Genomic DNA, 14,407 nt, shown 5'->3' with positions numbered 1-14,407 from the left:
GAAAAAAAAAAAATCTACCCCAAACAGCATTATCAGTAATAGGAGCAATCTCAGTGCCAAACAAATGGCAAGGAATGGTGAGTGGCTCAGCAAACACAAGCAAGCAAGAGACCAGACATTAGCCAAACGTTTACCAGAGAGATCCAAAAAATAACACAGCCATAAGGGGTTCTAAATCCAACATCTTTGCCCTATCAGAATCACTTTGTATTGACTGCTTTTCCCTCCCTATCTATAAATCCTTGGCAAATGATGAGAGATGGTGCATATGCAAACAGGAATGTAAGACATCCCAAAAGAAAGTAAAACCCAGGGCAAACTTGAAAACACACAAAGAATCATCAGCATAAGGGAGGAAAGTGTCTAAGTATAAGCAAAGACCAAATACTGGCAGTCCACTAAACTATGATGATACGATACAGGGCTAATTACTACTAAGCCAGGTTTAAAAATACAGTAAAAATTAAAACTAAGCATAAGTATCAGCAGTCACACACTACACATTCAACAAATTCCACTGATTTAGCATAGACATGTTAATATACATACTATCAAAACAATGGCAATAACCCTCAGGGAAAAAAATCAGAACTCAGAGTTGCTATAATATATGTTAACCAACATTTCCAGCTTTCAGAAAAAAAGTTGTAAGACATTCAAAGAAACAGGAAAAATGTGTGCTCCACAAAGAGGAGGGAAAAGCAGTCAATACAAAGTGATTCTGATAGGGCAAAGATGTTGGATTTAGAAGGCAAAAACTTCAAAGCAGCTATTTATAAATATGTTCAAATAACTGAACATATTTATATGAATCATGATTAAAGAATTAGAAGAGCCCTGGCCAGTTTGGCTTAGCAGTTAGAGCATTGGCCCATGAACCAATGAGTCGCAGGTTCGATTCTGGTCAAGGGCATGTACCTCGGTTGCAGTTCATTCCCGGCCCTGGTCGGGTTGTGCGGGAGATGACCAGTCAATGTGGCTCTATCACACTGATGCTTCTCGTTGTTTCTCTCTCTCTCTCTCTCTCTCTCTCTCTCTCTCTCTCTGTCTCTCTCTCTCTCTTTCTCGCCCTCCTTCCCACTCTATCTGATGATAAATAGAAAGAAAAAAATCCTTGGGTGAGGAATAAAAAAATTTAAAACAAAAGAATTAGAAGAAAGTATGACTATGATTCATGAAATAGCAAATACAATAGAAATTATTTAAAAAAAAAAAAAAAAAAACAATGAAGCATTATCCTAGAGGCAAAAGTGGAAACAATCCAAATGTCCTTCAACTGATGAATGGAAATACAAAATATGATATAGTCATATCCATTTAATGGAATACTATTCAACCATAAAAAAAATGAAGTATTAATACATGCTACAACATGGATAAACCTTGAAAACATTAAGCTCTGTGAGAGAAGCCAGATGCAAAAGGCCACATGGTATATGGTTCCATTCATATAAAATGTCAAGAATAGACAAATCCATCAAGATGGAAAATAGATCAGTAGTTGCTAGGGGTTGGGGCACATAGGGAAGAAGTGAGTGATAATGGGTATGAGGTTTCTTTATGGGGTGATGAAAATGTTCTGGAATCATGTCATGATAGTGGTTGCATAATCTTGTAACTATACTAAAAAAAACTGAACTGTATACTTTAAAATGGTGAATTTTGTGTCATGTCAATTAATCTCAATTTAGAAAAAAAAAATACCTGATAGAAATCCTGGATTTGAAAGGTATTGTAACAGCTCTAGCCGGTTTGGCTCAGCGGTTAGAGCATTGGCCTGTAGTCCAGAGAGACCTGGGTTCGGTTCCCACTCAGGTCATGTACTGCAGTTGCAGTTTGTCCCTGGCCCTGGTTGGGTCTTGCGGGAGACAGCCACTCGATGTGTCCCTTTCACGTCAATGTTTCTCTCTTTCTCTCTCTCTCTCTCTCTCTCTCACTCTCTCTCTCTCTCTCTCTCATCCTCTCTCTCCCTCCCACTCTATCTGAACAAAATATGAAAAAATGTCCTTGGGTGAGGATAAAATAGAAAGAAAGGTATTGTAACAAAAATTTTAAATTCACTAGAGGAGTCCAACAATAGATTTGAGAAAAAACCACCAATGAACATGAAGATCAACAGAAACTATCCAATATGGAGATAATAAATTAAAAATAATAATAATAATAATAATAATAATAAAGAGAACCAGAGAGAAATGTGAAATATCAAGCATACCAGCTTATATGTAATGGAAGTATCCAATGTAAGAGAGAAAGGGGCTGCAAAAGTAATACTTAAAGAGATGAGGGTAGAAAACCTCCAAAATTTGACAAAAATTAAAAAACTGTTAAACTACAAATGTATGATAAATTAAACCCCAAATAGGATAAACAGAAAGAGATCAATGCCTAGATTAATGCTGTTGAAAGACAAGGCTAAATTCTGAAAGAAGCAACAGAAAAAGTTACACAGTGGAACTACAGTACAATTAACAGCTGATTTCTCACAAAAAGACAATGAAGGACAAAAGGCAATGGAATGACAAATTCCAAGTACTAAAAGAAACACTGTCAATCAGTAATTCCACATATCCAGCAAACTATCCTTTAAAAATAAAGGGTAAACAAAAACATTTCCAGACAAAGACAGAGAACCTGTTGCCAGCAAACCAACCTTACACCAAAAAGAAACAACAGAAATCCCAAGCTGAAAGAAAATGACAACTGTTGGTAATTCAAATCTAACTGAACAAGTAAAGAAGACCGAAAAAGGGAAGTATGAGGGTAAATAAGAATGATTATATATAGGTCCATGGAAGGCCCCCTCTTGTTTGTTATTTTGTTTCCTTTTGGGAATATTGTACTTGAGAAATGTGTTATCATTTTGTGTACATGCATTTTAGATTTTTATATATATTGGTTTATATTATATATTTTATGTTCCCTAATGTTTATTTTTAATGTTTTTATTAATTTTTCAGAAAAAGGAGATGGAAGAGAGAGACAGAAACATGATGTGAGAGAGATACATCAATCGTCTGCCTCCTGCATGCCCCCTACTGGGGATCGAGCCTACAACCTGGACATGTGCCCTGACTGGGAATCGAACCGGGACCTCTCAGTTCATGGGACGAAGCTCAATCTACTGAGCCACACCAGCAGGGTTCCCTAATGTTTTTAAATAAACACTGCTTTCAAGGTTAAAAAAAAAAAAAAGACTATATAAATATATATTCTCTTTTCTTCTCCTAACTTCTTAAAAGACATCAGATCATAACACTATATTTGCTGGTTTATAATATATTTAAGTACATTTTATAATAATGCAATGAATGGGGAGTAAATAAAAATTTATAAAGCAAACTTTCTATATTTTACTGGAATTAAGTTAGTATTAATCTAAAGTAAATTGTCATACATTAAAATGCATGTTTTAATCCCTAAAGCAACCAATAAGAACTTAGCAAAATACTCACCAAAAAAATCATTTAAATGATATAATAATCAATATCTACTTAACACAAAAGGTGGCATAAAGGAAAAACAAAAATATATGAGACATAACAAACAGCAAACAGCAGGCAAATCCAATCATATCAATGATTAAGTATAAAAAGACTAAATACTCCTCCAATCAACAACAGTAATTTTCTGACTGGATAAAAAAAATAAGAGCAAACTCTATATTGCACGTAAGAGATACTTCACTCAATAATATGAATAGACTGAAAGCAAAAGAATGAAAAAAGGTACCATGCAAATGTAAGAAACCTAGAATGGCTATATTAAAATCATATAAAGTAAGGCTTTAATAAGTACTACTAGAGACAAAGAGAGACAATGCATAAGACTAAGCAATTCATCAGGAAAACATATCCATTATAAACATACATGTACATGCCAACAGAGCCCGCAAATAAAGTAAAAATTAACATAGCTGAAAGAAGAAATAAAAAGTTCAACAATAACAACTGAAGACTTCAATACCTCACTCAGGAAATGACAAAATTAGAAAATCAGCAAGAATATAAATGCCAAACAACACTATCAACTAACTTGAACTAACATTTACATAAAAACTCCACCTGACAACAGAATATATATACTTTTCAAGCACACATGGAACATTCTCCAAGATAGATCATATACTAAGAAATAAATCAGGCCTCAATAAAGTTAAAAGAATTGAAATTATACAACATATGATTTATGACAACCACAAGAATACAAAATTAGAACTCAACAACAGAAGAAATTTTAGGAAATCCACGAATATTTGGGAACAGAAAAACATATTTCTAAATAAACAAGTCAACAACAAAAAATCACAAAAGAAATCAGAAAATACACCGAACTGAATACAAATGAAAACAAATATAAAAATGTATGATAATCAAGGCTCAAGTAGTGCTAAGAGGAATATTTATAGCTATAAATGCCCCCATTAGACAAGAACAATCATCGCAAATCAATAACTTAAGCTCCTACTTTAAGAAATTAAAGAATCAGATAAAGAGCAAAGAAAATTCAAAGCAGGCAAAAGGAAGGAAATAAAGTTTAAAGTATAAATTAATGGAATTAAACAGAAATATAGAGAAAAACAAATAAAACCAAGTTGGTCCTTTGACAGAAAAAATAGATACAAGTTACCAAAATCATGAATGGAAGAGACATTACTACCATCCCTACAGAAATTAAAAGCATTCTAAGGGACTACTATGAACAATTTTATGCCAGGTTGAATTTCGATCAACAGATGAAAATAAATTGGCTACATACTGATAATTTTTTAAACTGAGTAGTGAGTAATGGAGGCTCATTACTCTCTTCCTTCTACACTTATGTGGGTTTTTTTAATCAAGTAGCCATATGATTATTTGCATGTGGTATCTATCATGAATGTTTCTACAAAGAAAAAAACTATGTTATTATAGAACACCCTGTGGACTGGCTACCCCAAAACCTCCCCTCCATACCTTGATCCACAATCAGAATTAAAAAGCTAAAAGAGTCACCTGCCCAGACTTCTCTGAAGCTAAGGACACTCTTGAGACCCAGATTCTTTTCAGTGAGATATAAGGACTACGTCTAGGTAGAAAGTTAGCTTTACTTCTCTTAAACTGCCTAATCTTTCCTCCCTCTTCTTTTGTCTCTCATTTCACAAAGCCTAAAAATAAGTGTCTTCCAGCCCTGGCTGGTTTGGCTCAGGGGTTAGAGCGTAAGCTTGAGGACCAAAGGGTCTTGGATTAAATTCCTGATAAAAGGCACATACCTAGGTTGTAGGTTGGATCTCTGACCCTGCTCGGAGTCAAGCCGGAGGCAACCAATTGATATGTCTCTCTCACATCAATGTTTCTCTCTCTCTCTCTCTCTCTCTCTCTCTCTCGCTCTCGCGCTCTCTCGCTCTCGCGCTCTCTTCCTCCCTCCCTCCCTCCTTCCTTCTCTCCTTTCCAATCTTTAAAATAAAAAATTAAAAATCAATGGAAAACACCCTCGGGTGAGGATCAAAAATAAATAAATAAATGTCTTCCAGCAGTAGTTAAAATCAGGAATATCCAAAAGAAACAGAATAAATATAACTTTTATTTAAATTGTTCAAAGTCTAAGATCTGACTTCTGTGTCTCTAGACTGATTTTTTTAGCCCTTGGCATGTGCTAATTTGTATGACTTCCTTACACAATTTCTATAAAGCAATAGTCTTCTTGCTTAATAATGTTACCTTTTTCTATAAGCATAGACTCTGCATAGAAACAACTATAACTAAGAACAGCAAATAGCTAAATATTGTATCATTTTGACTTAGCCGCTGATCTCAAAGATCTGCATTAGGTCATAAGCAGAAGCCAAATTCATCATCTTGGCCTAGTCTACAGAGTAATAAAAACATAAGCAATCAAGTCAGTCAGCAAGAATCTTATTATTACTACAAACTTTTATATTGCTATTTCTATTTCTATTATATACTGTATAAGTCATACATTTATAGTAATATCTTCCAACAGATCAACTTTCTTCAGTAAAGTAAAATAGGTCATAAAAAATAAATTCCTTTCACCTTGACCGGTTTGGCTCAGCGGTTAGAGCGTCAGCCTCCGGACCAGAGAGACCCGGGTTCGGTTCCCACTAAGGGCATGTACCTCAGTTGCAGTTTGTCCCCAGCCCTGATTGGGTCGTGCGGGTGGCAACCAGTTGATGTGTCTCTCTCGCGTTGATGTTTCTCTCTCTCTCTCTCTTCCTCCCTCTCTCCCTCCCACTCTATCTGAAGATAAATGAAAAAAAAAAAAAGTCCTCGGGTGAGGATTAAATAAATAGATTTGTTTTGCAGATCCACTAGCATCAGGAAAATTAAGAATCCCACTGCTCACATACCTCACTGGTTATATGTTGTAAGAAATTACATTTATATAAATAAGTAGACTTTTAGTTATAGAGGGAGAAACCAATTATGACACAACCACCTAGAAGACTAAATGCAATAGAAAAAGTGTGGTCTTTAAAAACAGTGATATTGCCCAGCCTGTGTGACTCAGTGGATTGAGTGTTGTCCCAAGGACTAAGAGATCCCTGTTGGTTTCCCCATTAGGGCAAATGCCTGGGATGCAGCTTAGTCCCCAGGAGGGGAGTGCAGGAGGCAGCCGATAGATGTTTTTCTCTCACATCAGTGTTTCTATCTCTCTCTCCCTTCCTCTCTCTCTAAAAAAATCAATAAAAACATATTTAAAAAAATTTTTTAACATATTAAAAACAATAACAACACTGATAACAACCGACAGCCTGCACAGGATCAGTTCAAAATAAATTAGAAAATTATAAAGAACTCAGAATGAAGGCATTACATGTCAAGAAACAATACACAAATATCCAATGATCTCTGGTAACAGAATTTGTACTAATCTACCTCTCTGAAATTATATGTCACTATTTTTGTTCTATCTTTAAATAAATTAGTACAATTAAAACATTTTAATATCGACTTATATCGGTTTCTATCCCAAAATGAAGGATATGCCATAGACACTGCTACTGAGCTACTAACTGATTTTAGTGAATAATGAAATTCAAAAGGAAATGACATTTTCTATTGTTTTAAAAAAAAAAAACTTAAATCTTGCTTTACTACACATTAGAAAACACAGGTAATAAAATACAGAATATTTCAGAAAGACCTCCAAACCTTGAAAAAATCTTCAAGCTGTTTACTGTTATAAAGAGCAGGAATATTGGCAGAGAACTGTAACAGATCTTCAGCACACTGTCTCCTCTCTTCAATAACAGTTTCATCAAATCGTCCTACAATTAAATAAGAATCAACACATACAAAGAAGGGTCAAACACCGGTCATGACCACTCACGTTCAGCGCAGAGAGCAGCAGCCCTGTCCCTGCCCGCTGCTGCGCTGATCACGCAGCTTCTCGGGTCAAACCTGGCCCCACACCTGCAGTCAGCAGCACTCTCGCCAGAAGAGAGAATGATGCTTCTGACAACGCGAGGCAGAGATGTCAACTCGAAAAGAATGGTGCCACCATCATCTAAGGCCTGTCGATTTCAGAAACTTACCATCTGAGAAGCTGGCGAGGTGAAACTAAGGTTGAAAAGAGAATTATAAAGAACTAGACTGGTTTTCTATAGCAATTTAATACTGTAATTACGTATATCATTTTCCCTTCCCCACTCTTTTTGATTTACAAAGGAAGAAAGGAATTATGAGAATGTCTGTATATCAGTGGGGTAAAAAACCTTGGTTTGAAGAAAAAAGCTTTTTAAGCCAAATTCTATGTGTGATACTGTCAGCGTACACAACACCGTGCTTGTGAGAAAAAAGAGAACACAGGGCACCAGTGGGCTATTTTCCAAGGTGACAGAAAGGTGGTGTTCATAGAATTTTTTTAATGATATAAACAATTTGAATGCTGATTAGACATTTTCAAATATGACCACTTTTACTACTCTCAGACCAGACTACAGTTTGGCATTTGTCACCATACTGACGACAATTTAGGTTTAAAAAATACAAAATTAAGAGTAACATCATCACCTACTTAAACACTTTCAGTAGCTTTGCAAAATGTCAACAGGAAACTGAGGCACAAAAAGATTCTAGTTATATTACCCCAGGCAAGAATCTGAAACTGTACAACTAAATACCTCGGCTCAGTGTGTCTCATGCTTAAAAGGAGGTGTCTACTTCCTGGTAACTAAAGAATTGGTTTTACTTATTTTTTTAAATTAAATTTACTGAGGTAACGTTGGTTAATATACAGAATGGGGCAAAAGTAGGTTTACAGTTTTAAGTATTCGAAACAGTTTATTCTCGTCTTATTTATTAATCATTGTATTATTTTCCAGATGGACAACTGTAAACCTAGCTTTGCCCCATTAGTAATTATGTAGGTTTCAAGTATACAATTCTTTGATACATCATCTGTATATTGCATTGCGTGCCCACCACCAAAAGCCAAACCTTCTGTCACCATATATTTGACAAAAATATGGAACACTTCACAAATTTGTGTCATCCTTACACAGGGGCCATTCTAATTTCTGTACCATTCCGAGTTTAATATATGTGCTACCTAAGCTCAATGCGTCATGTTTACAGTGAAACGTCTACCTCTTGGTGTTGGCAGCAATCACAGCACCAGGCATTAGGCCACTGGGGTCAAACTGGATATAGTTTCAACAACCTCGGTACTTAAGTTCTGGCTAAGAAATAATTCAGAACCAAGACACTCAAGCTATAAGAGAGATTATTTAGAAAGTCACAGAGGTAGAAGTGAGTGGTAGAAGAAGTGGGCTCAAAAAACAAGTTGCAGAGGCAAAAGAAGGACCCTTGAAACTTAGGAGAAAGGTAAACTTAACAGGCCTGGTTTGGGGGGGGGGGGAGAAGGGGGACATGCATGCCCTCAGGAAGGAGCACAGCACTGGGTCCTGTCTTGAAGATATTTATCTGGAGATCTCAGGGGAGAATCCAAGAGCATATTCATCTGTTTTCCAGGTCTGTCCTTTCAAGATCATGGTCTCCACTGATTGGTCAGTGCCAGGGCAAAGGGTCATTAGTCAATGCAGCAGGTCCTGATGTCAGCCACAGCATCTCGTTTTGCAGCTTTTCTAGCCTGGAGCTAAAACACAGCTGAGGCCTAGATGTTATCCCTAGGAGTTAATGCTCAAGGGAGTACTACAGTGCAAGGGCTCACGTGGGAGCCTCAAGAGGCCGCTCTTCAGCCCCTTGTTCCTCCTCCAAAGGGGTCTACTGCATGGCTAGCAACGTGCCAGAGAAGGAAAAGTCAGGAGAGGATCTGAACCAGAAGATCAGCTTATACGAAAGGTCAGGAGGTCTAAACCACAAGACCAGTGATATGATATGCTAGGGGAGGAAAGGTTACCCTGGGGGCAAGATTCTTGTTTTCCCAGTTTTTCCCGTTGACAGATACCTGGGGCTTTCTGTCCTGGTGACCTGTACCTGGCCTATCATTGTTGTTCTGTTCATGTCTGTCTAACTGCCTTACCACAAAGGTAACTTAAAAAAAAAGAGTTTAGAGTTAGACCTGAATTCAAATACTAGGTCTATCATTCACCAGCTATAAAATCTTAGGCAGATTATTTCCTAATTCATAAAATAAAGAATGTACTTAAGGCTCCGAGTTCCACGCCAGGCACACAGCAAGCACTTACTAAATCAATCATGGTGTTTTTGAATCTTTAAGTACCATCATAGTGTCTAGCATACAATACATGCTAATAAACTTTTGCTGACTGCATGAGTGAATAATGAAAACTTAGAAAAACTTTCTAACAAAAAGAACTGTCTTACAATGGAACATTCCATCCTAGAAGACAGCACTTTCCCTAATAAGAAATCTTACTAGTGGGTCTTAACCCCTAGTCTTAACGCAGGGGTTTCAGAGACAACAATCCTACAAAATTCCATGCATATGTCCATGGGTACATTTTTCAAGGAAAAGGGTCTATAACTTTCACCACCATCCTCAAGGAGCCCAGGGCCTAGTAAAAGTTAGCAGGCAAGTGGCAATCAATTCAAGGGTTCCTAATATCCACTCTACTGTTTTATTTACTGTGCAATCAGCTGCCAGTTGCTATCTTGATATTTCTTCTCACCTTCTTGCTAAGTAAAATAATCTCCAATTTCTAACTAGGTACAATGGTGGTACAGGAAAAAAAAAAAAAAAAAGCTATAATTTCCAACTTGCTTTACAGTTATATTTGGACACAGATTAAGTTCTGGCCAATAACATATAAACAAAAGTTATTCTGCAGCTTCCAAGAAATCTCTTTAAGAGACAGCAGATATATTCCTTCTCCCCCCTCCCTTCTCTTCTTTCTCCTTTTCCATTTTCAAGAAGGGTTATGAGGTGGAAGGTAAAAAATGCAGAGCAACATGGTAGGAACTCAGATTCCTAATCACTGTGACACTGCCCTGCCTAAGGCTACCTCCAGATCTTATCCCGTGAAAATGAAATTGATGTCTATCTTGTTTTAAGTTTTGCCACAAGTAACCAAATCTAATATAATCCATTATGCTGTATCTGTTTTTCTATTAGTTACCAGTTCATATGCAACAATTAAACTCAATTCTCCCAATGACAAAAGCACATCTAAAATGACTATGCTAGCTTACTTATCAATAATATTATCTGGAAACAAAAACCCCAACCCATAAAGCAACTACTCTGGCATGAAAACAATCTAAGTTATTCAATCTTAGGGGAAAAGCACTGACCAAAAAGGTTAAAATGACAGCTAAATGTCCATTATTTCTTGTTTTTCCTAAATAAGAAATTAAATATGCACTGGTGCTTATGATTATTGTCCAACATATGTATCCTTTAAACGAAAAAGTAAATTCCAGTGCCTGCACTAATTACTAATTAATGTTAGTAATTCTGTGGGCATTGATCATTTTAGAATAGAACACCAGAAAATGTACACATTCTGTTTCAACCCATAAGACTACCCAATACTATCTTTAATGCATAACTGAGAAATTTTAATGAAAAGCTTCCTAATATTTGATGACACCCTTAAAAATCTTATTTGCTAGCTGAAAAACATACATAAAAATGTGGGAGCTTAATCCTAGTGTGACCCCACCTCCCCATTAAGCTAGACTAAAATGCTAAAGCAACAAGTATATCAATTTCCAAATAGAATGCATATGCAGAAGCAGGTCTCTGTTGTACTTCCACTGAACTAAGCATTTCCATTCCACTAAACTTGGAAAGTGGAGATGAATGAAAACATTTTTCAGAGTGGAGCACAACTGAAATAAAGGCTCACACATTAAAAGATTCAATTATACGGAATCCTATCATCAAAACAAGTATGATGAAAGAACATGTTCACTTCTTTGTTCCCAAGATATTTCATAATAACAAAAAAAAAAAAATAGTATTGGTAGCATAAACAAAGACACATAAATTTTATTTATTTTTTTATTTTTTTATCCTCACCTGAGGATATTTTTCAGTATTTTGTTCAGATAGAGTGGGAGGAAGAGAGAGAGAGAAACATCAACATGAAAGGGACACATCAAGTTGCTGCCACCCATACGACCCAACCAGGGCCGGGGACAAACTGCAACCGAGGTACATGCCCTTAGCGGAAACCGAACCCTGGTCTCTCTGGACCACAGGCCGACGCTCTAACCGCTGAGCCAAACCGGCCAGGGCAAGACACATGAATTTTAATGCAATAACCACTAGCCCTAACATATCTAAAAAAAAATCACCTAACTTTAAAAGTAGCAAGATCCAACAGTCATCCTAATGGTAGACAGCATCCTAGCAGTTATTCTCCAGTTATTAATCCTTTAATACCATCAAAACTTCAACAAGAGTCTGGCCAGTGTGGCTCAGTGGACTGAGCATCATCCCATGAACTGAGAGGTCCGGGTTCGATTGCAGGTCAGGGCAAATGCCCGGGATGCAGGCTCGATCCCCAGTAGAGGTCAGGCAGGAGGCAACCGATTGATATTTCTCTCTCGCTCCCTTCCTCTCTCTCTAAAAAAATCAATAAAAACATATTTTATGGGGAAAAAAAAATTTCCACAAGAAAGGCAGCAATGAGAAATCAGAAACAGGTGCTTTAAATTTCCATTCACAGGGTCAATGTTTATTTTCCTGTGAACACAGCAGAAAATTTATGTGACTTACAATAGAAAGTACAAAATAAATTTTTCCTGAGAATGTGTATATACAATATTATATATTATGTATTATATTATGTGTAGATGTGTATATATTATATATAAGCCACTCCATCACTCCCAATTATTCCCTAATGGTTCACTAAAAGCTGGAAGGGGAGGGTTAAATTAAAACATTCTAACAAAACTGGCAAATCATTAGAAATAAAGTCTCTCTCATTGATTTATAGTTGCCTTTTGGACCCTCTGTTTTTTGTTGTTTTGTTTTTTATTATGTATAACAACTAGAAAACAGATCTTACAACTTTTTTAAAAATGCAAATGCCAATGATCAAAAACTGGTTGTAGGGAACTAAAAGTTATCCTTAACCAATAAGGAACTAACCAGAAAAGCTTGATGCGATTCTTAACTGTATCAAACATTCATTCACAGAGTAAAAAGAAAGAGAGGCCAAAGTTCTCAGGTGTGAATTTCCTATAGTCAACAGCACCATGAAGACACTTCTAGTTAAACCAGCTGAATTTATTACTCCTTGCAACTAGGGAGAATATATACTGTTGGAAACCCTGGGGCATTTTACTAAGAAGGTGTTAGAGAGGAATTCCAAGGTTTGGGCTTGTGTTGGGTGCTTCTGGGAAAGGTTCAACGAAGTGGAGCTTTTCCCCTGGTTTAAATGTTGTCAGGAAGTGGGGGTAATTCTATGATTCTATAAATTTTATCTAATTCTATGATTTTAATAAATCTTTCTATGAGGCAAGAAAAATGGGAGAGGCTAAGGCTGTGATTTATAAGGAAGCCAGGACACTCACAGTAGCCAGGATGAAAACATACATGATCATTTTTGTGACATGAACAAAATTCATGTTTTTGTCTGTTCAGACATGATCACAGAGTGACCTTGGTTGTGTCCTGCTCCAAGGACACACAGTGGCCTTGTCTAATCTTCGTGTTCTATAGAACTGTTTAGGACCAACTGCAGGACAACACAGCCTAGAGTGAACGCCAGATCAACTCTGAGAAACCCGAGGTTGAGGTGGGGGCCAGTCCCTTCTTAGCCGTCAGGAGCTGTTTTTCTCTTCCTCACAGGAAATCACAGTGTGATGAGAGCTCTAACAACAAAAACATGTCTCATCATGAGAAAACAATCAGATCAAGATTGTGAAACCTACAAAACCACTGTCTTATATTCTTTTATGTCCATGTCATGGAAGAAAAAAATGCACAAGGAACACTGTAACTTAAAGAAACAAACCTAGATTCCCTGGCCGGTGTGGATCAGCGGTTAGAGTGTCAGCCTGCACACTGAAGGGTCATGGGTTTGATTCCCAATCAAGGGCACATACCTGGGTTGCTGGTTCGATCTCCAGGCCATGGGTGGGGTGCATGAAAGACGCAACTGATCGATATATCTCTCTCACACTGATGTTTTTCTCTCTCCCTTCTACTCTCTAAAAACCAATGGAAAAAATATCCTCGGGTGAGGATTAATGGAAAAAAGAAGAAGAAAAAAAGAAACAAATCTAGAGATGTGATCCTGGATCCAAAATAAAATCTAAGAAAGCTGGAGAAATTTGAATATGGATTATGTATTTGATATTATTATTATCAATGTTAAATTTCTTGAGTGTGATATGGTATTGTGGATATATACAAAATAGGGGTTGAAATGTCACAATATCTGCAACTTACTCTCAAATGCTTCAGGAAAAAAAATTAAGACACACCCATAGAGTATTATAGACAAATGTGGCAAATTTTTAGCAATTAGTGAACTTGGGCAAAAGGTATGTAAGTGTTCACATACTATTCTTTACAGGTTTTTTTTTTCTGTAAATTTGAAAATTTGGCAAATTACAAAAATTGGAGGAAAATGAGTTAATTGGCATATTGGTGAGATGTAAAATTGAAAGGGGAAACAACTAACTAGTCTAAAAGAAACACAGAAGCCCTGGCCAGTTTTGCTCAGTGGTTAGAGTGTCAGCCTGCGGTCGAGAGAGACCTGGGTTCAGTTCCCACTAAGGGCATGTACCGCAGTTGCAGTTTGTCCCTGGCCCTGGTTGGTCGTGCAGGTGGCAGCCACTCGATGTGTCTCTTTCACGTCAATGTTTCTCTCTCTCTCTCTCTTCCCCTCTCTCCCTCCCACTCTATCTGAACAAAAAATGGGAAAATAGCCTCAGGTGAGGATTAAAAAAAAAAAGAAAGAAACACAGAAAATTTCCTAGAAGAGGAGACATCTAAAATTCTGGAAGGCGAACACATGGGA

At 36.9% G+C, this 14,407-nt stretch overlaps 1 protein-coding gene and 1 pseudogene across 14 annotated transcripts in view; both read right to left on the bottom strand.

Annotated features, from left to right (window-relative positions):
• RPS6KC1 (ribosomal protein S6 kinase C1) overlaps window positions 1-14,407 on the bottom strand; it is a 166,029-nt gene that overhangs the window by 121,354 nt on the left and 30,268 nt on the right. For 10 of the 14 annotated variants that reach the window (XR_004960884.1, XR_004960879.1, XR_004960876.1 and 7 more), the window contains one exon: window positions 7,155-7,270. The exons of 1 other annotated variant lie outside the window; for it this stretch is intronic. Coding sequence is in view for 4 of the 13 variants with exons in the window: in XM_036272263.1 (XP_036128156.1) it covers window positions 7,155-7,270 (116 nt within the window). In the remaining 9 variants the exon portion in view is untranslated. Of the gene's footprint in view, window positions 1-1,382; window positions 1,388-5,251; window positions 5,285-7,154; window positions 7,271-7,332; window positions 7,563-14,407 lie in introns of those variants that run through there. 3 more of the 14 variants (XR_004960881.1, XR_004960883.1, XR_004960882.1) reach the window with 3 other exon arrangements.
• On the bottom strand, window positions 8,464-8,561 carry LOC118638118 (annotated as a pseudogene).

Source organism: Molossus molossus, unplaced genomic scaffold, assembly GCF_014108415.1.
Source record: "Molossus molossus isolate mMolMol1 unplaced genomic scaffold, mMolMol1.p scaffold_m16_p_20, whole genome shotgun sequence".
Classification (NCBI taxonomy): domain Eukaryota; kingdom Metazoa; phylum Chordata; class Mammalia; order Chiroptera; family Molossidae; genus Molossus; species Molossus molossus.
Note: the sequence above shows the minus strand (reverse complement) of the source record. Positions and strands in the feature narration are given on the sequence as shown.